General features: G+C 34.5%; 3 protein-coding genes and 2 long non-coding RNA genes across 5 annotated transcripts; 3 read left to right on the forward strand and 2 right to left on the reverse strand.

The window, feature by feature from the left end:
- The first annotated feature begins 1,227 nt into the window (after positions 1-1,227).
- On the forward strand, positions 1,228-3,107 carry LOC9330248 (methionine gamma-lyase). Its single transcript, XM_002891461.2, has 3 exons — positions 1,228-1,756; positions 1,872-2,273; positions 2,384-3,107. The coding sequence occupies exons 1-3, from the start codon at positions 1,384-1,386 to the stop codon at positions 2,932-2,934; spliced, it is 1,326 nt and encodes a 441-aa protein (XP_002891507.1). The 5' UTR covers positions 1,228-1,383; the 3' UTR covers positions 2,935-3,107.
- A 94-nt stretch (positions 3,108-3,201) lies between these two features.
- LOC9327570 (probable lysophospholipase BODYGUARD 1) lies at positions 3,202-6,127 on the reverse strand. The gene is made up of 4 exons (XM_002894141.2): positions 5,368-6,127; positions 4,328-4,659; positions 4,035-4,234; positions 3,202-3,787 (listed from the first exon to the last, which is right to left on the reverse strand). The coding sequence occupies exons 1-4, from the start codon at positions 5,927-5,929 to the stop codon at positions 3,442-3,444; spliced, it is 1,440 nt and encodes a 479-aa protein (XP_002894187.2). The 5' UTR covers positions 5,930-6,127; the 3' UTR covers positions 3,202-3,441.
- On the forward strand, positions 3,764-4,008 carry LOC110224653. The gene is made up of 2 exons (XR_002329151.1): positions 3,764-3,849; positions 3,942-4,008. It is a non-coding gene; the product is annotated as an uncharacterized LOC110224653 (long non-coding RNA).
- Positions 6,128-8,279: 2,152 nt separating the features above from the next.
- Positions 8,280-11,821, reverse strand: LOC9330249 (zinc finger MYM-type protein 1). The gene is made up of 3 exons (XM_021011040.1): positions 11,793-11,821; positions 11,490-11,583; positions 8,280-11,215 (listed from the first exon to the last, which is right to left on the reverse strand). The coding sequence occupies exon 3, from the start codon at positions 11,100-11,102 to the stop codon at positions 8,571-8,573; it is 2,532 nt and encodes an 843-aa protein (XP_020866699.1). The 5' UTR covers positions 11,103-11,215; positions 11,490-11,583; positions 11,793-11,821; the 3' UTR covers positions 8,280-8,570.
- Positions 11,822-16,101: 4,280 nt separating this feature from the next.
- Positions 16,102-17,390, forward strand: LOC9330251. The gene is made up of 3 exons (XR_002329148.1): positions 16,102-16,404; positions 16,758-16,857; positions 17,096-17,390. It is a non-coding gene; the product is annotated as an uncharacterized LOC9330251 (long non-coding RNA).
- The last annotated feature ends 5,322 nt before the right edge of the window (positions 17,391-22,712 follow it).

The raw sequence follows: 22,712 nt of genomic DNA on the forward strand, positions 1-22,712 counted from the left end.
ATCTGAGATCGATAAAGTTGACATGTGTCACGATCTTATGAGTTACTAACTTTGAAAACCATACTTGATATAATAAGATTTATGTCTTGGGGTAGTGTTAAATTTAATTATTTCTTATAAGTTTGTAATTTTATACTTAATTTTAAGAAAATATAATTTTTTATACTATGTATAATGTATTGTATTAATAGTATTTACGGTTTTATTATGTTACTATTATAGATTATACAAACAAATATAATTAATTTAAATATATTTAAAATATAATTTGATAGGTTTCTGTTAAAATGTAAGAGAAATATAAAAAATCATGGAAAATTCTAACATTAAAAATAATAATATTCTATTGATAAGATATTTAATGGATCGCTAATGCACATAGTCTTACATATATTTCATCTAAATTTATACAGAAAGGTTTCTGATACTATTTGAAAAATCTACAATATTTTAATATTATTTTATTTCTTAATAGTTTTGTAGAATCATGTGAGAAACTATCCATAGGAATGATGATCTTATCTAATAATCAGGAGCCGATGAGTTTGAATATTCCAGTCACTAAACGCATGTTTATTTCTCAGCTTTCTGTAATCTGTATGTAGACACACTTTCATATTTTCTTCACTTTTGTCTTGTATTACCCAATTCTCTTTTACCAAAAAAAAACACACACACACACATTTTTCTACTTTTTTTTTTTGGTCAAGCATTGGCACTCTTTTGGTTTTGGACCAAAAAAAAAGGATTGGCACTCATTGTCAATGAATTACGATTACCCAAGGGATATATAATAATAAATTGGAATAGTGAAAGCAGTTCATCATAAGGTTCGTGACTAATAATTTCTACTTTTTGTTTATATTCAAATAGATTAAGATGCCGTGACACTTGGTGTATGATAAGGAGAGCAAACGTAATCAGATAGAGATCACAGCAATTCGTTATAAAATATTCATCAAATAAAAACACATGATCAAATTAAAGTGACTCACAAACTGACAAAAGCGTATACAATCCTAAAGCAACAAGGCCACAAGGGCAAAAGACTGGTTAAGCTTACCTAACCCATAAAAAAAGAAAATTAAAAACCAAAAAAGCGTTACGTTCCAAACATTTAGACAGGGTACACGTGAATGACTCCCACTTTTTCTGAATAATAGCACAATTCAATTCAATGCCTCGATATTATGTGAAATTTGTAATCAACAACAACAAAAATGTGTAAGTAACGTCTTTAATTGATTTGATAAGATAAAAAAATCTATAAAATTCCTGATTAATTTCTCTATAAATTGAAGCCTTTCCTCTTTACATTTCGTTAACACCTAGGTTTTTGTTTCCAAACAAAGGCTCTTCTTTTTTTTTCTTTAGTTAACTACTATGGCCCATTTCCTCGAGACACAGCAGCCCCTCGTATTCTCCGGAAAGAAACGTACCGATCGCGATGACGACGACGGAGACGCCTTGGCTGCAAAGAAATCGGCACTGGCGGTGCGTGATGTCGACCCTGCAGCGGCCCTATCGAGCATCCGACATGAGTTTGGGGAGCACGGGGGAGTGAACATGTCCATCGAAGCCTCCGCCACCTTCACCGTCATGGAACCTGATACCATGAGGCGGATGTTCTCCGGAGAACTGGGACCGGACAACGACTTCTTCGTATACAGCCGACACTTCAACCCCACCGTGCTCAACCTCAGCCGCCAGATGGCTGCTCTCGAAGGCACCCAAGCTGCCTACTGTACCTCAAGCGGTAATTATTATATATATCTAAAATAAAAGAATATCCAGAAGCCATGGAAACCTAGTTGTGTTTGAAAAGGAATCTTTTGTTGGACTTCAAATATATGTATTGGGATTGACTTCAGGTATGTCGGCGATATCGTCAGTGATGCTGCAACTGTGCAGCAGCGGAGGACACGTGGTGGCGGCAAGCACGCTCTACGGAGGAACACACGCTTTGCTCTCTCATTTCTTGCCACGGACCTGTAACATAACCACCTCCTTCGTTGACATAACGGACCATGGCGCGGTGGCAAACGCGATTGTCGAGGGTAGGACAGAGGTTCTCTACTTTGAGTCGGTGGCAAACCCGACGCTGACTGTGGCTGACATACCTGAGCTGAGCCGTATGGCGCACGAGAAGGGCGTGACAGTGGTGGTGGACAACACCTTCGCCCCCATGGTGCTGTCTCCGGCCAAGCTTGGAGCAGATGTGGTGGTTCACAGTATCTCCAAGTTCATCAGTGGTGGGGCTGACATCATCGCAGGTACGTAGCGTTATTTGGTTTGTCGCGACGTATGTATACGTTTTCTCTTTCACGTGAAGGAGCAAATAACCGTACACGTGTTTTTGTCTTTGTCGTGACCTAAAAAACAGGGGCCGTGTGTGGGAGTGAGAAGCTGGTGAAAGGGATGATGGATCTGCGTGGCGGATCTCTGATGCTGCTAGGTCCCACAATGAACGCCAAGGTGGCTTTCGAGCTCTCCGAGCGAATACCTCACTTGGGCCTACGCATGAGGGAGCACAGCCGCAGAGCCCAAGTATATGCTGAGAGAATGAGGGAGTTGGGGTTGAAAGTCATATATCCAGGGCTCGAGACCCACCCGCAGCACAGGCTATTCAAAGGGATGGTGAACAGAGACTACGGATACGGAGGATTGCTGTCCATAGACATGGAGACAGAGGAGAAAGCCAACAAGCTCATGACATATCTCCAGAACGCCACTCAGTTCGGCTTCATGGCCGTCAGTTTGGGTTACTACGAGACACTCATGTCCTGCTCCGGCAGCAGCACCAGCAGCGAGCTTGACCCCTCGCAGAAGGAAGCTGCAGGCATCTCTCCTGGCCTTGTACGAATGTCTGTGGGGTATGTGGGTACATTGGAGCAGAAGTGGACACAATTCGAGAAAGCATTCCTCAGAATGTAATGTCTTCTTATATGATGGTTTTCTTTCCCCCAAATACCAACAAATTCATCATCTGCGATATATGTATGATGTGGCCAATGTTCAGTCTCTTATTTGTTATATCACAGTGATCTAGTCTTTGGACATCTTTTCTTGTATATATAACTAAAAAATATCTGTGTCGTTTTTGGTTAGAAAATGGAATTTAATTACCTTCAAAAAATCAGGAAAGGTATCCGATATTCGAGATGCCTCTACATTCGGTTACATATACACTCGAGAGGATTGGAGGCACATTGCAAACCACTTTATTCTTGGCCGCAAAACTATTTACTCTATTTTTTCTTCAAAATTCAAAATCATAATGAAATGCCGACCACAAAAGAAACATGTTCTGTTTTTTTTTTTTTTCTTTCTACATAGGAGTCACCGAAATAAGCAAAAGTGAATGGGTATAAATGATGATTTGAATAATAGTGGTTGGTATTAATATATATATATATATACTTAGCTTAAAATAAAGAAGGGTTAATTTATTGAATGAAGTTGAGGAGTAGTGGATCTGCGCCAAATGAGCTCAAGCTCACGAGCGAACTCCTTCTGCCTCCCAACAACAATGGTGATGTGGTCTTTGTCGGGAACGACGTGGATCCTGGCACGTGGCACTTTCCTCTTGACGCCGTAGCTGCACTCGACGGGTATCAGCTCGTCCCTACCGCCGTGGAAGACTGTGACCTCACAGTCCACGTTGTCACGGACATGGTCTAGGTAAGCCTCTACTTTGCTCCCCGACCCGAAGATGATGTTGTGTAGTGTGTGCCACGACGCGTTGTGTGTGTGACACAAGAACCCTTCTATCAAGTACGTTCGCATCCTGCGAGACGAATACATCATCCCAGTTATTCACCTTTTTCATTGCATCTACTACTATTACCGGTGAGCATTTAATTTATCTACACAACAATTGCGTTTAAGTATATACCAACATCGCATAATGTCACATCAATTTCCCCACATCTTAATCTCAGGATGAGGAAGAGAGTTAAAGGTGTCTGGCTTCATTAATTGCTTGATAATTTTTTCATACCAAAAAAATAGAAGCCAAGTAGATAAATGAGTACCTGTTTCTGGTGAGTAGCCTGGTGAGAAATTCCAACAAGTGATGGTTCTTGCAAAGCACTAGACTAACGGTGCGGCTAATGTGCTCGTACCAGCTAGCCACTGAGGCTCCAAAGGCCATCGGAGGCCACACTTCCTTGGGGGCCACTTTTCTCATCACATATTGCGTCCCTTGCACTCCTTTTGGCACCGAATAATAGGGCTGCATTCCCCACTCAATCACATACTTATATCAGTTAGTTACCATTACTAACCAGGAAGCATTATTCAAACAAAAGCAATTTATATGACTCACAGGAGCCAATAGAGTGAGCGACTTGATGGCTCCTGGGTGTTTAACCGCGAGCGCAAGAGCCAAGATGCAGCCAAGGGAGTGAGCCACTAAATGGAATGTCTTGAGTCTGAACTGAGAAATCACCGATCTCTCTATCATCTCTAAATGCTCTTTTAATGTATACAATGAATCGTTCGGCTTTGGACTTTTCCCATAACCCAACAGGTCCACTGCGAGAAACCTGTAATTCGATTTGGCTGAGTCTGAGAAGTTTGGGAACAGAGTCTCCGTCCAAAACGTGGATGATGATAAGAACCCATGAATGAACACTACGTTCTCTTGTGCCTTGTTGTCTGCACATTCAATTTTTTTATTTTGGTTATGACTACAAAAACCTCACAAAAAAATGTATTTAGTATATTATAATGAGGGATGTTTCTGACCTATAGTGTAAAATGGGTCAAATTTATGGTTTAATATGGATAAACTACTAAGAGATTTTTCACTCAGCTTCCGAGTCTGAGTGATTTCACTCACATTACATTAGGTTTGCATTATCTCAAAAGTTCTTCACACTGTTTCTGAATGATGATGACTCCACACTACGTAAGAAACATCAACGGATCTTTGAAGGCATTTATTCTTTAAAGTAATGTTTAATCCTAATTAAACGCGTCTCTCCATTTAAAATGACTGGTTTCTTATCTTAGTAATAAATGATTTTGATTGTACTAATGGCTAATGCAAAAGCCCCACTAGCTAGAACCCATACAACAAACATCACTTTTTTTGTTCAACCAATAAACATTACTTTAATTTTGAGTAATGATGATGCTTTAATATTTGACTCTTAAGCTACCAGTCTTTTGTTAATAACCAAGAATAATCAAACTTTTTTCTTTCTCATGATGAAATATTATTGCACTCTTAAATGAGAATGCATGCTGCAGGAGACAGCTAGAGTGAGAGAGGAGCCACAAGGGAAAGGGTGTTCAAATTTCAAAACAGGACAACAAAACAGGGGACTGAGATTATATAAAATGTAGAATGTATATATGTACCTTTGGGCTGTTGGACATTGACAAAGAGAGAATGGTTGGAAGAGGAAAGCCAAGAAGTGCAGAAAGTGCAATGGCAATCAGACCATCTTGGTGTTCTTCGCAACTTCTCGACCACCGTGGAGTTCACAGTGAGTAATGTCTTTTTAGTTGACGGTGATCTCTTCTTGGACTCATCACAACATTTCACAACATCTTTCTTGAAGCACTTCACCAGCTTAGTGAGCCTGGTGAGGAGTGAAGGGCGTGAGTAGAGTGTGTCAGAGATCTCATCCAGATGGATCTTTGTCCTTGTGAGTGAGACTACCTTCGAGTACTCTCCTGATCTTTCCGACACTATCATCTTACCGACTCTGCTCCCTCCAGCCGCGATTGGTTTGGCCTCAGGCGGCGGACAGCAGTAGCAGGGTTTCCACTCTGACTCGAAGAAGAAATCAAGAGTCTTGTAGGTAAAGCAAAGCAAGAAATCCACAATGTCGAGGATGAAGAAGACGAAGAAGCCCACGGTGCGGTTGAGCCACCGTGAGAATCCCATGCTGTGGAGTTTGAGTCTTGTGGTAGGCATGTATGTATGTAAGTTGTATGTATGTATGGTGGTGGTGATGTTGCAAAGACAAAGTGCGTGAGAGAGAGAAAGAAAGTATTAAGTTAATGAAGAGAGAGGAGAACAGATGGCAGTTACATGAATTTATTGATCGCATTTAACATTCATTGTTGGCTAAAATGATGAAATTGGGTGGCCGTTGAATCTTCTCAACACTAGACCACGCATATCCAGCACATACCTTAATATCTTTTTTTAATTTCAAAACATCAATACTTAGCAACATGTGATGTAGATTGGTCCGGTGATGTTCCAAAATGCCACTGTAGCTAGTTAGCTAACCCACAAAGTCAATCAAGTCACCATGCATGTACGGTTCCTTCCTTAGAGCACCTCCATTGGTCAAAAAATGGGGTGTTTTTAAAATATAAAAATAATAAAAGATGAGAAAAAAGATTATAAGAAATTATGTTATTTTTGCTCTATATTTGATTAACAAAAATGTAATCCAAATATTCATTTGCATTTCCAACTTGTACAAATATTTGCTGAAAAATGTGAAAATGTTTAATAATATTATAAGCATGCATGAAAATTTATATTTGAAACAATCAAAACCGTAGATAGTCAATAAGTAATGAATATATCTATATGCTCTGTTTAGTAAGACCACTAGTGAGGGCTTTGGCCGGTTGATGACTTTTGGGGTCTAAAACTAAAAGGAGGGCAACAACATCTATATGAATATGAGATTACATACCGTGAAAGTGAAACTAATTCATACATCAAATAATGGGAATATTGCTGATTTGGGTATTATTTGGCCCAAAACTTTCAAAAATGGAACATCTATCAGGCCTTCAAATTTGGGTATTTTTGGATCAGAGTAAAAGACAATTTAGCCCCTGTCGACAAACTTCATTCTTCCTGATGATTCATGATAACTCGACGGATCGCATGGCCTTTGTGCTGGCGACGCATCATTCAAATTTCTGCCCTATCAACTTTCGATGGTAGGATAGTGGCCTACCATGGTGGTAACGGGTGACGGAGAATTAGGGTTCTCCTTCATTCTTCTATGACGACAAACTTCTCTTCCTCTCATGACCAACTTTCGATTCCTCTCCTAACCTCAACCCTCGTTTTCCTAGCCATAATTCTCCCTTCTCACCATCAATTGAAACACCATCTCCCATCCGCCACCAATTCCATCTCCGATCTAAACACACAAAATTTCTCCGCCGCTAACGCCATCTCCAAAAACCACAATGGATTCAATTAGTTTCGTTTTAAATAAAGAAAACTAAACCCTAAGAGGGATTACTAAACCCAAGGGCTTCAATTGAAACACCATGGAATCGAAATTTCCAATTTTATCTTTAAATCTAAACAAAATTTCTCTTCGGATCTAATCATCTCATCATACCACAATGGATTCAATTAGTTTCGTTTTGAATAAAGAAAACTAAACCCTAAGAGGGATTACTAAACCCAAGGGCTTCAGATTGTGTAGTCGCAGGAAGAAGATCGGAGCATCGTCGTTTTGTTGGTTTGGTCGAGAAAAATAAAACACAGAGGAGAGAGACAATTAACTGTGATAAGGGTAAATGCGACACTTGGTTAAAATGAAAAATGTCTAAACCAGCAAAACTTGGCAAACGTACCGAATCTGATAATTTTCTCTGAAATAAGTACCGATCCGGTAATTTATTCATCAAATAATTGAAGTATGGCACAGCGTAGTAAATAGTAAATGTTGATAGCGAAATAAGAAGAATGGACTATTGATATGATGGCATGTGGCTCTGAATGCCCAACAGCCTAGCTGACCTGTTTTTAGACAATTCTATAATATGTATACACATTTTGGTAAAACAAGAGTTAAAAGAGTTAGACTGTCAGTATACATATATAGAATATAGTGTATTTGTAATATTTCAAGATGACAAGGACGTGTGCGTGGCCTCAAGCAACAGCTAAAATCAGTGTCGACCCGATCAATTTGGGTGCCCTAAGCAAAATTAAAGCCTATAAATTTTTTTTTTTTAAATTAGATTTTTACCCTTAAAAAAATGTTGTAGTTGTCTCTAAAAACCCACAATATTTTTAAAAAGCCCTACAAAAATTATTGTATATAAGAAAACTTAACAAATTTTTAGGTAAAAAGGCCCTGAAAATTTTGAGACCCTAATCGGTGGCTTCACTGGCTTGCCCTCTCCGCCGGGCCTAGCTAAAATCGCATCTCTTTACTCAATATACCATTCTCTCTAATATGTTGGGGGAAAAATATCAATGAAGTAGAAATATTCGAGTGCTTGCATGAGAAAAGAGTGATATATAGTAGTATGGTAGGGAACGTAAGATCATGTGCTATGTTTAAGAGGTTTTCAAAAGTCTTGCGTCACACAATTTCAAAGCCTACATTTAATAACAGTTAACCAAACGAGTGGCTTGATTCTGACTAGCAGCCCCGGCTCTAACAATCGAGAAGCCTTAGGGCGACTTACAAAAAGGGCCTTTTCAAGCATGCTAAAAACAAAAACCATTTCATATAATCATGTCTTAAGCTCCATGTCTTCATCTACCACATTCCTTTATATTGCATCATATCTCATGCATCCTTCTTCCGTTGGATCTAAAACAACAAAACAAAACACAATAGTTATTTCGGAATAAAGAAACGATTTTGACGAGCTCTAGTTGACGCAAACTCATGAATGACAGTTTCAAAGTCTATGCTTTCTAACAAACTTTTTTCAATGCATAGAATAGCTAGACCATTCAACCTTTGTTGAGACATAGAGGACCTCATATAATTTTTTAATAACTTCAATTTTGAGAAGCTTCTCTCGGCCGAAGCTACCGTCACGGGTGTTGTTAATAGGATTCGATAAGCAATTGAAACATTCGGATAACAACCTACATTTTCTACAAACTCAAGCACTTCACTAGGTGTCATTGACACTTGGGATAAACACATTTGCAAAACTTTTAATTCTGAAAAAAAATCATTAAAATCAACATCCGAGACATTATCATGAGAAAATGTTTTGTGAAAATTAATGCAATGCTCTTTTAATTCACTTTCATCAAGTGATTTTAATTTCAATGAATCAAACAAAAATCCAAATACACTTTTAAAAGTCATCATTTGTTCAAATCTATTCTTTACCGAAGAAATTGCCATATCCACAACAACAAGAAAATAATTGACTCTAAAATCATCTTCGACCGATAATGCTTCTTCATCATGATCATTCTCATCAAAGTGTTTTTTTCTAAAGACACGACGCCTACTTGGAAATATAGGATCAACATTCATATCATGAGCAAGACCTTGAGCTACTTTCAAACAAGAACTAAACCCTTCATCTCGATACTTTTCAAAATATAAGATTATACCTTCTAATTGTTTTATAGCACTATCAATGCATATCGATTTGGATTGTAAGCTCTTGCTTACCGTGTTCATGACAAACAAAATTTCATACCAAATAGTCATACCAAGTAAAAACTCATAATTCTCAAGTGAATTTACTAAACTTTCCGTTTCACTTTTTGTTATGGCATCATCACATGATTCATATAGATCGATTAAAGCTAATCTCACTTGAGGAGCTTGAAACCTAATAGCTTTGACACTTTTTATTCGGCTTTCCCATCGAGTATTAGAAAAAGATTTCATAGTTAAGTAAGGAACATGATCAAGCAAAATTTTCCATCTTTTTGTAGAGCTAGAAAATAATACATATATTCGTTGCAATGCTCCAAAAAAAGAAATAGCTTTCACACAAGAATGAGCCATATCACTTACTACAAGATTTAGACTATGACAAGCACAAGGCATATATAATGCTTTTGAGTTAATGTCAAACAATCTCTTTTGAACCCCTTGATGCTTTCCTTTCATATTGGACCCATTATCATAACCTTGACCTCTCACATTTCTAACATCAAGATCTAGAGATTTTAGCGCATCAATTATTCTTTCAAAAATACCTAATCCGGATGTATCATCTATGATAAGAAACTCTAAAAAGTACTCTTCTACTTTGACCTTCTTATCTAAAATCCTTACACATCGTACTATTAAAGTCATTTGTTCTTGGTGGCTTATATCCGGGGTACAATCAAGAATGATAGAAAAATATTTGGCCTCTCTTATGACATTCTTAATAGAAAATTGAACTTTATGAGCCAAAAGAGAGATCAATTCATTTTGAATATTATGACCAAGATAATGATGATGTATTTCACGAGTATGAATGCGCCTTATATGATCTTGCATTATTACATCAAATTCGGCTATGGATTCAATCATACCTAAGAAATTACCATTACTATTTTGGTAAAGTTTCTCATTTGACCCACGAAAAGCTAAATTTTGTTTAGCAAGACACTTCACAACCGCAATAATTCTAATCAAAACAAGCCTCCACCTTTCTTTCTCTTTTATAATTTCTCTTTGTAATTCTTTATCAATAGTTTGACTTTTCTCTAATCTAACTAGCATTTCATTCCAAGTTTTCATGTTAGCCATATGTTTTCCACTTCTCTCATGCTTTTTAAGTCTCTCGCTAAGATGCTTCCAATCATTTAATCCATCATTTGCTAGCACACTTAAGTAACCTAGAGATTTAAACAACTTGCAACAAAAACAATAAACTTTATTAACATGTTTCGAATAAACTAACCATTTTCTATCACAAGTTTCTCCATTACTCAATTTTCTAGAATAATATCGATATGAGAAATGTCTATAATACTTATCAAGAGGAAAAGTCAAATTTAATTCTCTTTTAGGTCCACACGCAACTAACTCATCTCTCGTTTTATTATCAAGATTTTCCCAATATCTAGGATCAAAAGTATCAAAATGAAATCTTTGTTGTTCATGACCATTCAAACTTTCAAGTAAAGATGCATTTGACACATTATCATGCTCACTCAATCTATTAGGATCATTATCGATACTCAAGGAAAAAGTTTCTTGCTCATGAACATTCAAACTTTCAAATGCATTTGGAACATTATTATTGGAACCATTTAAATCATTCACGTTTTCAGTTTGTTGAGAAACGGTAGCATTATCACCTAGTTTTTTAATAAATTTATCCATAGCCCCTCTTTGAGATTGAATAAACAATTCATCTCTTTTTCTTTTCTTTAGTTTGTCATTTCCACACAAAACCATGATCAAAAGTATTTTATTAAAAGATAGCACCTGGATTAACAAAGGCGAGGCAGTGAGCGGTGGCAATTTACAATTAACAAGGATTGTTGTCGCCAAAAACCAAGTGGAAGCACCTAGAACAATAAACAATTCATAAAAAACGATTAAAATATATACTAAGTACTAGAAGAAAGACAAAATTTAGATCTAGTCAACGTGTGTTCTTTTTGCTTGTTTTAAACAAAAATCAAACAAAGACAAAATAATTATCTATTATACACAAGGTTTCTTATATCAATTTTGAACTGAATTTTTGTTCATAAATCGAAGACACCCACTAGCTAATACAAAATAAAACAGAAAATCTGAAATTCTGAATTATAAAATTGCAAATCATCCAAAACTTACAATTTACGAAGTTACAATTAGACACACGTTTGTTACAGTTGCAGCCACAAGATGATTGAGCTTCAATTCTGGTTCTTTTCTTGAAGTTAAGAGTCTATTGAGCAAAAAAAAACACAGATTCAGGATTTTTTTTATGACCGTTAGGGTTAGAGGAGAGAGATGAGTAAAGTAAAAAGGCCCTTTTCATCTTCTAATTAATATTTTCTGCTAAAAAAAAAAAAAAAAAAAAAAACTTAAACGTAAAAGGCTTGAAAACTAAAAAAAAATTGGGCCTTTTATTTCTTGGGCCGGTGGCGGTCGCACCTCTGGCCTACCTATGTAAGCCGGGCCTGAATAGTTTATCTGGATTTTGTTATAGGAAATCAAATCAAAGATTGAGATTTAAATCGGATAGGAATTATTATTGGAAAATCAAAACAAAGTTTGAGATTCAAATCGGAAGGAGTCAAAGAGGAATATCTGAGAAGAAGAAAGCGGCGAGGAGTCGAGAGGGATAAGGGTTTCCTTGTTTTAGTTTTATTTTTTTTTAAATTACTGAAACATGTAGGGTCTGATTGGTAACAAGCTGTTAGCTGTTAGCTGGCTGGAGCGGTTAGCTGGAGCTGTTAGCTGTTAGGGAATAGTGTAAAGCTGTACAATGTTAGGGAATAGTGCAAAGCTGTACAAAAGAATTAAACACGAAAGCTGTACAAAAAAATAACGCAGAACAAATTTTAAAAATTTACTATGATTGGAAACATCATAGCAATACACATAATAAATAATATTAAGAATTTAGAAATAAAAAAAATTACATAGAAATGTACTTTAGTATATAATTACATATGAAAATTAAGATTATATAGAATGAACAATATTTTATTGTTAGAATAATAATATGAATTTACTAGTCCTATAATACATAAAATTTTTCTTCATTTTGAGCAATATAACATTCCAAAATAATTGTTTGAGAAAAAAAACCATGATTTCTAATGATATTTTTTCATAGGCTGTATTATTTACTTTTTCGGAAATCTTTATCTGAACATTAGAGACTTTTTTTTTGCATTATACATAGTTACAATTATATTTTATAAAGTTTAATTATGCGGTTAATAATACGGTTAACCGTGCGGCTAATCGTACGGTTAAATAACGGTTTTGATACGTTTCCGGTATATTAACGGTTATGGTTAGTATATTTTTTTAACCGTAACTAATCTAGTTTTACGGTGAATGGTTATGGTTTTTAACCGTTTTATACAGTTACGGTTGAAAAACGGTCCAGTTATGATCCAAAATACGGTTACGGTTAGCTTTTGGTCCAGTTACGATCCAAAATACGGTTACGGTTACGGACCGTTTCTCAACCGTAACCGTATAAAACGGTTAAAAACCATAACCGTTAACCGTAAAAAATAATTAGTTACAGTTAAAAAATATATTAACCGTAACCGTTAATTAACGGTAAACATATGAAAATCGTTATTTAACCATATGGTTAACCGCATAGTTAAAACTTTAAAAATATAATTGTAACTCCATATAATGCAAAAACAATTATCGAATGTTCAGATTAAGATTTTCAAAAAAGTAAATGATACCGCATATGAAAAAATCTAAGTTATAAAAAATAGTCTTTTTCTCAAACAAATATGTTATACAGTTATTTTGCTCGAAATGAACAAAATTTGGTTTGTAACATACTTTTTGATTTTATGAAAAGTATTATAATAAGTTAGGTAACTCGTAAGATTTTGCCTCTGATATTAACCGTATTGTAGTCATTAAATAACTATAACCGTAATTATCCGTAACAGTATTTAACCGTAACCGTTATAACCGTATTTAATCGTAACCGTATTTAACCGTAACCGTTTTAATTTGTTTTTGTTTTTGTCCAAAAAAACTGTTTATGTTATAGTGTATCGCTTTTCATAAAGTTTTTGTGATTGGTAACTGTCAAAGCTGTACAAAGCTGTACAGTTTTATTTTTGTTCACCAATCAAAGCCGTATATAAATATATTTACATTTCTGTTTGAAAACACGAAGAGAAGCTACATTAGCTCAGCTGGTTGTAAGTCTGTTCACGTGTATAAGAGGTAACACGTTCAAATCCAGATTTTGTGATATTTCCTTCACACTTTTTTTTTTTTTTTTGTATTTAAATAAAACGACGTCGTTTCATGGTTTCACATGGCACTGTAAAATGCAAACGTGGCATCCTAGTCATCATCTGTTAACGGAACATTAACACCGTTTCTCGATTTGTTGGTTTTGACTAGATTAAGATTGTTCGTATAGGAAATTCAGGAAATTCAAATTTTAGTTAAGTTCATGTAGTTTTAAGCACACTTCAAAGTTCCGTGTATAAATACGATAAAGCAACTAAGTTCAGGGGAGAATTGGCCGTTTTCCCAAAAGAAATACGAGAAAAATCGTTCAGAGCTAATGTTGCTTTGAATCCAACCATAGCGCTCTTCAACCGACATATCCGCAAATACATCTTTCATTCCCAATGAGTAGATAAGAGTAACCGCTTTAAATTTGATACGCTGATCCAGATTAGGAACCTCTTTCATAGCATCCCAGACATTGTTTTTCTTTTTCTCAGCTTCTCGTTTCTCGACTTCCAATCTTAATTTTTCTTCTCGTTGTTCAGCTTCTTTTTGTTGTCTTTCTTCTCTTTGTTGTATGACACTAAGTATCTTGTTGCTCACAGCTATCATAAAATCATTGCGATCACTGTTCAGCTCATCTAGATTGTTAACTGCTTCCACTCTAGATCTTTTCCTCGGGACAAGTTTTTCTGCACGACCTTTCAAACTTGTTTCTGAAAAAGGGGATGCATCAGCTTCCGGTGCTTGTTTTTGAGATGAAAATGCATAACCATCTTCATTGCTCTCATCAAAGAAGTTCAAGTTTTCTTTTACTTGACTATCACCAACCGAGTAGGTGCGAGCATCTGTAGTATCACCCAAACCAATTGAAGAGCTACCATTAGCAGTTGCACAATCAAATATAATTTTCAAATCTTCAAACTGATCATTGGAGTCATATCTCATAAACTTGTGGTTTGGATGTGCCTGCAAAATAGGAGACATATATAACTTAATACATTTTAACATATTGGAGAAAACTAAACTACGATATATGTTATCATATCAAGAGCATATTCTTTTCAAAAGCTTTTAGATAACTAGAATAAAAAAACATACCTTTAAATAATTATGCCAAACTTCATCGAAAGCAGTAAACATTTTCATGACAGGATCCTATCCAAAACCCGAGCTGTTACGTTGGAGATCTCCAGAACTTAGATATTGAGCTTTAAGGTACTTCATTCTGCTGAGATAATGCTTGTGGGTTTTCTGGCATCCAAGTCTCTCATTAAGGACTGGTAGTATTCTATGCTCAACCGTTGCCTTATTCATTATACCACAAGACTCACGCCATCCACGTTGAATACCCTCGACAAGCAGTTCTATCAATACTTTAGTTTCCTCTGGACTCCATTGATTGTATTGCTTTTCTTTGTCACCCATTATAATCTTATTTGAAAACTATGATAGTTAGTATAACTAAAAACATGCTAGCTAAACAATCAATTATATAACAAACCTAACTCGGAAAAGGAGACAAAATAACAAATTTTCTATAATATAATGCAAATAAAACGTATCAAAATTATGATGAAGAAACAAAAGAGATAGTTGAGGTAGTACCTTTGCTCCCCACAGATGATGACCGGAAAATATGAGTTTTTTTATACGTCAAACCACCATTATAAGCAAATAAACATTCCTTATTTAGAGATATGATAATTGGAAATCAAGCATATCAAATATTTTTTAATAAATTTTGGAATAAAAAAGTCATCAAGAATCTGCGACAATCCGTAAAATTATTATAAAAGATTCCACAAATTTGGATTAACAGATTTATTAGAATCTACAAAAATCTTCAAAAATTTTAAAAATCTATCAACTTTTGAAATCCACTAACTTTACACAAATCAACGTCCCAATAAGCCCCCTAAAACAAATCGAAATAATCATGAAATAGTCTCAAAAGTTTAGTCATCTATATATATATTCTAAATGGATTATTTATTTTAAATATTTAAATACTTAGAGTCTTAAAAATAATTTTATGAAACAGAGCATATCATTAGTTAAAATTCATAAAACAAAACAGAGAAAGACATCAAACTCAAAACAGAAGTACACAATAAAACACAAAGTATACTAATACGACAATTAAATCAAAGACTCTTAGTAAGTAACTCAAGCGGGTTTCAGCCATATTCCTCCCTGAATAAGCTTCGTCACATTAAACTGCTCGGCTTCCTTCGAGTCTCTAATAACTCGATAACCAACTAAAACGGGAAAACTTGTCAAATAAGAGTGATTTGATCTATTTGCGTGGATTTTTTTTCTCTCCACCCTTAAATAGATTGTACAATCAAGCCTAAATCTGATGCATCTTATTATCTATCGACGCATGTGAGAATTTTGCCAAGATAAGAATTCATGTCTACCCACTCTAGTATCAATTACTGTTGGAACGTTGTGGATGTTTTAAATGACAAAACTATATGAACTTTCATAGATTCCAAACATTGCACCTCCAATGGGAGGTTCTCTTGATAATTTCATGGGGTTCTCTTCATTAAAGTGATTAAAAATAAATCAAAACAAGTAATTTTGCAAAGAGTCGGTTCTCTTAAGGGAGTTTTGGGAATCAAGGAGAGCCGCACACATGGCAGATTGTGATTGGTTGCTTGTATTTAACAAAAGGAAAAGAAAAACCCTTGTGTTTTCTTGTCGAAACGCCGTAGACGCCAACACGCCGGAATCCTATCCTATCCTTTCTTTTGATCCTTACCAGAGAGTTCATGCTAGATTCTGGGCTGATTTCATTGACAAAAAGGTACCTAATTTCTTTGTGCCCTTGATTGAATAATGTTGATTGTTAATTGGGGATTTCATAAAAATTGAAACTTTATTGAGTTTGCAAGTGAAATGCTTAGAGAAATTAAGCCTAACTTTTAAGGTTTTTTTTTTGCTTTGGTCAATTTCACCCACCAGATTCGATTATGGGTTTGATTGTTCTTGTGTTGCCGAGAAACACGGGAGAATATTTGGGGATAAAGGTCATTGCTTTGGTCAATTTTTGTTGGATTGAAACATTGATTGGTAATTTTGGGGAATGTAGCTTAGAAAATATGATTAATCCCTTCTTTATATTGTTGCTTGGTTTGATATGATTGTAAATTTTGGCAGATAAAACAACTGATGATGTTGAGTTCATAGAAGATTGGGAAGAAGAAGAAGATGAATCACATGTCACTTAACTATCACGTGTCCGAGGTAATGGATAAAGGTGAGTTTGATGTTCTTGTCTTGTTCTATCAAGAACTCAAATGTCAAATATTGAGCTCATGTTTTATTGATTCCGTTAACGTCTTGAATCAGATTTGTGATCAATTCTTGCTTATATTGTGCTTCCATAATCTTGCATATATTTCTTTGCACACCCTGAAACTGCATTCTCTTTTGCCTTACATGTGCCAAGTGTCCTTAACAAGTGTTTGCTTATTATTATTCCCGTCTTAAAACAGATATGCACTATGCAGAACATAAAGATCTTTCAAACACTTGATCAACGAAGCCAAGAACTCTCATCCATTTGGGCTTTGATGCCATCACTATCACCAAAGACTTAACAGTCTCTACCCAATCTGTTGTTGCTGGAGTGTCAACTTTAACTTTGTATAGATAGAGAGATTACAATGTGTTGTTGCTGTTTCTGGATTCTTCGGCGTATAAATTTGTGTTCTTTTATGTGTTCTTTCATACACGTTTATGTGTTCCTTGCTATACACTTTGCTTTATAGATGTGTTCTTTTATGTTCATACAAATGTTGTAACCAAAATTTTTAAGAACCAAAACACTTCAAATCTTTCTTTTCAAAACTTCAAAACACCAAACACCAAATTTTATTTTCAAAAATTTATTTTTTAAGAGCCCCTTTGAAATTTCGAAACTTTGAAATTGTCAAAATTTAAAATTAAACTTTGAAATTGTCAATTGAAAGCTAATTTGGTTGGCAAAAATTTCGCAACAATCAACAGTACAACTAATCGTTATTCCGGTTTTGTTTTTGCATATCTTTTTTTTTAATGTTTGAAAATAATATATGTTTAATATTTTTATGAATTACAATAATTATTAAGTTTTATGAAATAAAATTTTTAATAATCTTTTTTTTTTGTAAGAGAACCTCACTAGAGAACCTACCATTGGACTATGAAATTTTTTTTAAAAAAACAAAAGTTCTCATCTCACATTTTCAAAAAATTTATATTTAAAATTTTGAGAGAGCCCCATGGGAAGAACTCTCCATTGGAAATACCTCAAATATTTATGCTCCTCCTGCCAAGTTTATGTATTCCCACTCTAGTATCAAATATTTGTCATCTAGTGAAAATCCTTTAGATCAATCCATCAATTACACACGTTATTAGCGTTGTGACATATCTACTTGATGTCAGGCCCACCATCATGTGCTTTTTTTTTTTTAGTTTCTTCTAATAATTTTTTTTTTACTTTTTGTTACCGAACCACCATGTGTTTATCAATAAAGTTATTTTCACGTAAAACAATATTTTGAGTTTTGTTCTCATGTTTTGGCAAAGTGAGATTGACCTTTCAGAGAATAGCAAATTGAGCTATTTGAGACCAAATTACCCTTAGAGAACAACTATTCTTGTTTGGTTACGTTTCTTAACTCTTCTACAACCAAACTACATGAAAGAAAAAATGATTATATATTTTTTTTACTTAAACATATAAAATTTTTTAGAAAATCAGAATTTAAAGAAAAAGAAATGAAATAATCCGAGTACAAAGGCGAGCTGCTCTTTATACTAAAATCAAAGGAAATTTTATTTTAAATCTGAAATTTTGTAGTGAAATAATTGATTTTGCTTCATTATCAAGTAGAGAGATTAGAGTTAATAGATTAAGAGATTTGTGGCGAGTTGGAGAAATGATAAAAATGGTGAAAAAGCAAGTGTTCTTTCGACGGAATCGACTTAATCACCGGACAATTAAACAAAACTCAAACTCTTTAGTTTTTCGAACTTAAAATATGCTAGATGTACAATATTTACATGTAAGAAACATTCAAAATGTATATAGAAAACAAAATTCTGAGATAACTGTTGAAAACAGCTGCAAAATTAGGGATGCAGAGGTTGAAGACGACTGCCAAATTACAATTATACCCTTCATTAAAATTTTTCAGTGTACGTACATGCAATTTATAGTGTACGTATCATTGATTATGTTGACATGTAAATATGTTAGATTATCGTATCTCTGATTTGCGTCTTTGGCGAGTAGAACATAATGTCAATTTACTTTCATGCGATCGATTTTAGTACCCGAATCACAAGTCTTACGAAACCGTTTTCAAAGATCTATTTTTTTTTCAAAATTTGCAGAGAAGCGGAACAGAGTATCGTCTCTCCTGCAAGTAGTAATCTTAGTTGAATCTTCGTTAAAAACTTGATGCCCAACCTAAATCAGGATAAATCGTTTTCAAAATTTTGATTTCAAGTATATCTTTCGTATGATCATATCATTTCAGAATTCTCTTTTTTCTTCAATAGCAAACCCAGATTCTGCAAAATTTTCAAGAAATTGATTTTTTATACTAGGTGTGCTTTCTTCTTTAGTTTTTTTTTGTTAACGTACGCAATTTGCGACTTAGACAAAAAGTAAACCATAGTTATATATTTTGTCCCTCTGAATTTCTTCTATGTTTCTCCGATAAAAAAGATGTGTTATTCTTGGTTCATCATAGTGGATCATTTATATGACTTTACCTATGATGAACTTGTTACCTCCGTGAAGGGTTTTGCGACTCTCCATGATGCCCAATATCCTCGATACCTACATTCTTAAAAATGTTATGTACGTACATGTATAATAGTGTACGTATATCTTTGTTGATGAGTTAAAATTGTTGAGATATATTTATTGAGAATTATGGTCCTTTTAAGAATTTTTGATGAGTTATTGGGTAACACAAGAGGATCAAGTACTTGGTATATTACAATAAAATTATATGTGGTTCTGTTGAAGAGAATTATGGTCCTTTTAGGAATTTTTGTAATGTTTGGTATCTACGATGGTGCATACGGCGAGTTAGCCAAATATTATGTATTTAGTACGATATATATGATATTTTTTTTTGTTTTGATGTTGTTATTTCTATTTAATTGTTATTTTGAAAATTTTTAGTAAGTGTTCTGTTATATGATATTATTTGTTGAGAATTAATAAGATTTTAAACTAAACCGGTAGACGTACACGATAATATTGAGATACACGTACACGTGTACGACCTCTCCAAACAGTTACATCCTAAAAATGCCTAAATCACATAAGTCTTATACTATGTACGTACACAAAAATATTTATTGGAACGTTCATAGTACAACATTAATTTAATTTTTTGACATCAAAATTAAGTTATTATGTCAGTTATTTGTATGACTGTATTTTTTTCATGTGTTGTTGATACATGATTTGAATGTTTTGTTTTTATGGTCAAAAAATATTTGAAACGTAAATATACAATTTATTTAGATATTTACGTACATATATACACACATTACTACACGAACACATTACTACCGTGTACGTACACATTACTACCGTGTACGTATATATTATTACCGTTACGCACATATGTGTATATGATATTGCTAATCGTGAATAGTCTTCGATGATAATAAATAAAATATTATTTAAAATAGAAATAAAAATATGAAAATGGGTCTTAAACGATAGAAAAAAAGAGTTTTAACTAAAAGTATAAAAATAATAAATATTTATAAAATGGAAGAGCGAATCATCTACTGAAAAGTGTTTAAGATTTTCAAACCACACACGGCTCTGTGTCACGTTAAAACATATTATTCCTCAATATTTTTCTCTAGTTGTGAGGTTTATTTCTACTGCTTCTCGTATTTGACATATGATTATGTGAATTGTGTAACAGAGCTGGAGTTTTGTGAGTCCCATTAGAGTCCATTTGTGTGTTGATCATAGTTGGTTTCACTTATTTATTGAAAACAAATTATTAATATTTTTTTAATTGAGTTCGTAGAAAACTTGTATGAAATTGGTAAGATATTTTTGGTAGAAATATGTCCTTATTTGAGTTTTTTCTATTTACGTGTATGTAGTTTACGGTATACACACAATTGATTATAAAATGGATATGTACTTCTGTTAGATTATGTACTATTGTGGAGACGATGTACGTAATAGTTATAGAATTTGTATTTTAGTTTTTCGACTTCAAAATACGCAAATATAAACTAGATTTACAAAATCAATAAATAAATTAAATGTAAGAAAACAAAAGATTATAAGAAAATTGTGAACAATGGCCATAAAATTAAAGTTGTTGAAGAAGAAACCAGGTTAAAGATGAGTACAAAATTAGAATGATGCCTTTGAGTATATGGACGTGTATGTCTTTCACAGTATGTACCATTGTTGAGGCAACGTACGTGTAATATTTAAAAATTCTTAAATTGCAACATTGGTTAATTCAACAATCGTACTCTGATTTAGGTAAAACAGATCTTCCAATACTAAATTGCACACAATTACCATTCATACGATGTGATTGTGAAACATTCTGAATTCTTGACAACTTGAGCTGTCAAATGCCATGGACAAGTATCATCAACGCAAACCATCTCCAATTTTGTAGGACATGACCTAGGTTGCTTGTAGCAAAAGCATTGTTTGATTGCGAGATAAGACATTGTTTGTTGTATGACTTTTCTGTTCTTAAAAACACTTCACACTAAAAACCTCGCATAATGTACGTACAAATTCCGTGTACGTCATGTTTTCCTTAACACGTACACAACGACCAAAGATGCCTTCCTCTGGTTCAAATTTCTATTCTTTTTTTTTGCATCTCCACTCATCCACCGTAGTAAATACGGGAATATCCATTACCCACATGCATCATAAATTCAGCAGAACCCCATTAAATGTAACTCAAAACATGATTATATCTACAAAAACCAAAAAGAATTTCCAAGTACACACTTTTAAACATATATATCCTCATTTAGCATTTTCAACAAACAAAATTGGAAATAAAAATTTCTGGGTTTTTATATAAAAAAACAATGTTGATTTCGAACACAATCAAGATCCTACTGTGTTATAACAAAAAACTTCTTAACCAACTTGATTACTTACACGATCAATGCTTGTCTTGGCTCCAAACTTTGTAAATCAACAAGATCAAAACTTCTCCAGCATCAAATTCGTTGAGACTAATTTGTTTGTTTGATGGTTTATGCTTATCTCTTACAATTTTTCAAACGTATAAACTAATATTACAACAAGTAATGATGAGTTTTGCATTAATTGTGACAAGAGTCATGTCTCAACTTTTTGGGCATTAAATACTGATGTCTCTTTATTTTTTAATGTTATTACTCCCTCTTTTCACTGTACAGCCGCACAAAACATTAAATAAAAAAATTATCTTAGCCTAACCGGAACAGTGTACCTAACTGAACCGCATAATTGAACCATACACGGAACAGTACGTCGTTACGCTGGCAGGGGTAAAATGGTCAGAATTTGGCTAAATTGTCAAAACATGAGAACCAATTCTCACTTTGCCAAACCATGAAAATAAAAGTTGGTCTTCTGCCCTGCCCTGCAATTTACCCTTATCAGTATCCCACACACAATGATGCCTCTATATATATCATGTTGCGTTCTAAATTCAAAAGCATTTCCTTCAAAATTCTTCGAGTCCTACCTCAAATACCTTTGGATGGCGTCAAGGTCGGGAGTTCTGACGGAATGGCCATGGAGTCCCCTTGGTGGTTTCAAGTACCTCTTGGTGGCCCCGTTGAAGATGGCAAGCATACATTCGTACGTGACAGCTGAGGAGGAGGAGAAGGACCTAGCAAGACTGATGATAGTGGCGCTGATGCTGTGGATAGTTTACAGCCAGATATGGATCAGTGTGTCGCGTCATACACAAGACGGCCAAGGGAAAGAAGAAGATCGTGGACAAGCCTATTGAGTTCGAGCAAGTGGACCGATGGCCCTCTTGGGACGACCAAATCATTTTCAACACGCTCTTCATGTTTCTCGTCAACAACAAACTCTCAGGCTCA

The sequence above is a fragment of the Arabidopsis lyrata genome, assembly GCF_000004255.2.
Source record: "Arabidopsis lyrata subsp. lyrata unplaced genomic scaffold ARALYscaffold_1, whole genome shotgun sequence".
Classification (NCBI taxonomy): Eukaryota; Viridiplantae; Streptophyta; class Magnoliopsida; order Brassicales; family Brassicaceae; genus Arabidopsis; species Arabidopsis lyrata.

Bases quoted from the DNA above. Each gene is read 5' to 3' on its own strand.
- LOC9330249 (XM_021011040.1), bottom strand. From the start codon at position 11,102: ATGGTTTTGTGTGGAAATGACAAACTAAAGAAAAGAAAAAGAGATGAA.
- LOC9330248 (XM_002891461.2), top strand. From the start codon at position 1,384: ATGGCCCATTTCCTCGAGACACAGCAGCCCCTCGTATTCTCCGGAAAG. The intron at 1,757-1,871 runs GTAATTATTATA...GATTGACTTCAG, and splicing joins TGCCTACTGTACCTCAAGCG to GTATGTCGGCGATATCGTCA. The intron at 2,274-2,383 runs GTACGTAGCGTT...CCTAAAAAACAG, and splicing joins TGGGGCTGACATCATCGCAG to GGGCCGTGTGTGGGAGTGAG.
- LOC9327570 (XM_002894141.2), bottom strand. From the start codon at position 5,929: ATGCCTACCACAAGACTCAAACTCCACAGCATGGGATTCTCACGGTGG. The intron at 4,660-5,367 runs GTACATATATAC...TTGAATGTGCAG, and splicing joins CAATGTCCAACAGCCCAAAG to ACAACAAGGCACAAGAGAAC. The intron at 3,788-4,034 runs GTACTCATTTAT...TTCGTCTCGCAG, and splicing joins AGGCTACTCACCAGAAACAG to GATGCGAACGTACTTGATAG.